Genomic DNA, 3,321 nt, shown 5'->3' with positions numbered 1-3,321 from the left:
CGCGCGCTGATTGGTCAAAGCTGTGCGAGGGAGGCGTGGCCTTCTGGAAGGTTCTGGGTGGGTATAAAAGGGCGGCGCGGCGGGCGCGGGGCATTGAGCGAGCCGGAGCTGATCTGAGAGGCTGTTCAGTGTGTCAACGAGAGACTGGGCCGGACTGCGGGTAATGGGGCTGGGGGTGCACCGTGCGACACGGGCAGGGTGTGGGGGGAACGTAGCTGCTCTAGAATGGTGGAGGGTGGGTACGGGAGCAGCTTTGGGCTGGCCTGGGGAGGGCGGGGGGACCCTCCCGGGTGGTTATGTGCCCTGCGGGACCGTTTCGTTGCGGGGGTGGGGATCGAACGGTGGATGGAGCCCCATTTTTTGCCACTGCGGTGCTTTTTTTTAAATCCGAGCATTTTTACGTTTTTATTATAAATACGATGCGCTGCGGGAGGGGGGAGTCGGTCTTCTCCGTCCGCCCCCATTCCCTTTTGCTGAGAGGGGGGAGGGGAGAACGGGGACGGCTGGAGGAGACGCAGTTCCCATCTTACCTCCCTGAGGGGCGGCCCGGGGCGGTGCCGGGGTATCGCGGGGACTGCAGTGCCCGGCGGTGGGGAGGRAAAAAGCCGCGTGGGTGGCGAAGGGCCATGTGCGGGATGTGGGGGAGGGGGGGATGGCTCCAAGGCGGGGGGGTCGGTGCCGCACGGGGCTGGGGCTGTGCCAGCACACGCGGCCCGCCCGGCGGGGACTCCATTTCCCGGCAGCCCCCGGACACGCCCCGCGGCCGCCRTCACGTTGCGCGGGAAGCGCGGGGCATGCTGGGACGTGGAGTCCTGCGCCACGTGGTGCGGGGGCCGCCCAGCGGCGGAGGGCGGGAAGTGCAGGCGGTGTGCCCTGCYGGGGCCACGTGGGATAACGGGGCTGGAATTCCAGGGATCGCCCTGGGTTCACAGAGCGCTTTGGGCGGATCCACTTACAACCCSATAGCACGGGAGCTCTTCCACTACMCCAGGCTGCTCCCAGCCCCATYTATTCTTTCACTAAACACTAAAAAAAAAATTTTCTCAACTCACAGTAACTTCACTTTTTACTAAATTGTGCTCGTTCTTCTCTTTTTCAGACAAAATGTCGAAGGGACCAGCTGTCGGGATTGATCTTGGCACCACCTATTCCTGTGTTGGCGTCTTCCAGCATGGGAAGGTGGAAATCATTGCCAATGACCAGGGTAACCGCACCACRCCGAGCTATGTGGCCTTCACAGACACAGAGAGGCTCATCGGTGATGCTGCCAAGAACCAGGTGGCCATGAACCCAACCAACACAGTCTTCGGTAAGGCTGTGCACCATTTGCACACTTGGTGTATGAATTAGTGTAGCACTAAGAGAGGTTTTTCCTGGTTATAGAAACTATTAATAAGAAGGTTAAGCCTTCATTAAAAGTAAAAACATTTATTAGTTTTAACCTCAATGTAACTGCATTACTAAAATTTTAAGGTTATTATAAACAGGGTAAGTCTTTGCTTTAGAGCAAGTTTTTCTGGACAGTCAGTCTTACAAAAACAACTTGATTAAGTGTCTCTTACTGGTTTCTGGTATGGTATTTGCAGTATTTTGAGGAGATAATGCTGAGTTTTCTGCAATCAAGGAGGTGAAGCTTTATGTCTGAACCTGTGTCTTAATGAGAGCAGTTATTGCAGGTTAAGGATAGGGAACTAGGATTTTTTTCATTTTTAGGAAAAATTTCACAATCTAATCATGACAAAGCATTAATACGGTCAAATGTTTGGTTTTTTTTCCAGATGCGAAGCGGTTGATTGGGCGCAGATTCGATGACTCTGTGGTGCAGTCTGACATGAAGCACTGGCCCTTCACTGTGGTGAACGATGCTGGCAGACCCAAGGTCCAGGTCGAGTACAAAGGCGAGACAAAGAGTTTCTACCCAGAAGAAATCTCTTCCATGGTTTTAACCAAAATGAAGGAAATTGCAGAGGCGTACCTTGGAAAGGTGAGTCCAGGACTAAAGTGCARTGWKATGAGTAGYTTTTTRTGRRYAATTAACACCCATAACTGAGTTGTTTGCTTTTCCTGCAGACTGTTACCAATGCAGTAGTGACTGTCCCAGCCTATTTCAACGACTCTCAGCGCCAGGCMACAAAAGATGCTGGAACCATTGCAGGGCTCAACGTCCTGCGAATCATCAACGAGCCCACAGCAGCTGCCATTGCCTATGGGCTGGACAAAAAGGTATGGAGGGATCATTGTCTCTGGTTTGTCAGTAAGGTGGTAAAGTAGTAGTAGGAAGTGAGYTGAGTAATGAAAATTGTTGTTTKCTCCAGGTTGGYGCTGAAAGGAAYGTCCTCATCTTYGATCTGGGCGGCGGCACCTTCGATGTGTCCATCCTGACCATCGAAGATGGCATCTTCGAGGTGAAATCCACGGCAGGGGACACTCACCTGGGTGGGGAGGACTTCGACAACCGCATGGTGAACCACTTCATCGCCGAGTTCAAGCGCAAGCACAAGAAGGACATCAGCGAGAACAAGCGSGCCGTGCGCCGCCTGCGCACCGCCTGCGAGCGCGCCAAGCGCACCCTGTCCTCCTCCACCCAGGCCAGCATCGAGATCGACTCCCTCTACGAGGGCATCGACTTCTACACCTCCATCACCAGGGCTCGCTTCGAGGAGCTCAATGCTGATCTCTTCAGGGGCACTCTGGACCCYGTGGAGAAGGCCCTGAGGGACGCCAAGCTGGACAAGTCGCAGATCCACGACATCGTGCTGGTGGGAGGCTCCACACGTATCCCAAAGATCCAGAAACTGCTGCAGGACTTCTTCAACGGCAAAGAGCTCAACAAGAGCATCAACCCTGATGAGGCTGTGGCATATGGTGCAGGTAATTAAACATTCACCWATGTAGGCCCTGGGTGTTCCAGCTGAACCCCTAAAGCTTTTCAAAGCTGTAAGAATCTCCCTTGGACTTGCAATGATGAATCTGGTTCCAAAGCCATTCGTAGTTTCCACCAGAAGTCGAAAGACRTGTGTTGGTCCAAGTACCTTCCTTGGATGTCTGAGCGAGCCGTGTGCATCCTCACAGTTTGCAGAGTGGTTTTTTGCATGTTTTTAATGTTCTGTCTCTCCCCCCAGCTGTACAGGCTGCCATCCTGTCTGGAGACAAGTCTGAGAACGTGCAGGACCTGCTGCTGCTCGATGTGACTCCRCTGTCGCTGGGTATTGAGACAGCTGGAGGGGTCATGACAGTCCTGATCAAGCGCAACACCACCATCCCCACCAAGCAGACCCAGACCTTCACAACCTACTCTGACAACCAGCCCGGGGTGCTGAT

The 3,321-nt window shown here is 53.9% G+C and overlaps 1 protein-coding gene and 1 non-coding gene across 2 annotated transcripts in view; both read left to right on the top strand.

The window, feature by feature from the left end:
* The first annotated feature begins 76 nt into the window (after positions 1–76).
* HSPA8 (heat shock protein family A (Hsp70) member 8) overlaps positions 77–3,321 on the top strand; it is a 5,178-nt gene continuing 1,933 nt past the window's right edge. Inside the window, exons 1-6 of the mRNA XM_057387704.1 lie at positions 77–160; positions 1,100–1,309; positions 1,779–1,984; positions 2,071–2,223; positions 2,316–2,871; positions 3,123–3,321. Coding sequence (XP_057243687.1) covers positions 1,105–1,309; positions 1,779–1,984; positions 2,071–2,223; positions 2,316–2,871; positions 3,123–3,321 — 1,319 coding nt within the window. The 5' untranslated portion in view covers positions 77–160; positions 1,100–1,104. The remainder of the gene's footprint in view (positions 161–1,099; positions 1,310–1,778; positions 1,985–2,070; positions 2,224–2,315; positions 2,872–3,122) is intronic.
* On the top strand, positions 2,957–3,053 carry LOC130586799 (small nucleolar RNA SNORD14). The gene has a single exon (XR_008966722.1). It is a non-coding gene; the product is annotated as a small nucleolar RNA SNORD14 (small nucleolar RNA).

Source organism: Malurus melanocephalus, unplaced genomic scaffold (genome assembly GCF_030028575.1).
Source record: "Malurus melanocephalus ecotype Western Australia unplaced genomic scaffold, MMel_1.1 scaffold_1315, whole genome shotgun sequence".
Lineage (NCBI taxonomy): Eukaryota > Metazoa > Chordata > Aves > Passeriformes > Maluridae > Malurus > Malurus melanocephalus.
The sequence above is the reverse complement of the archived record's forward strand: the minus strand, read 5'-3'. Positions and strand labels throughout refer to the sequence as shown.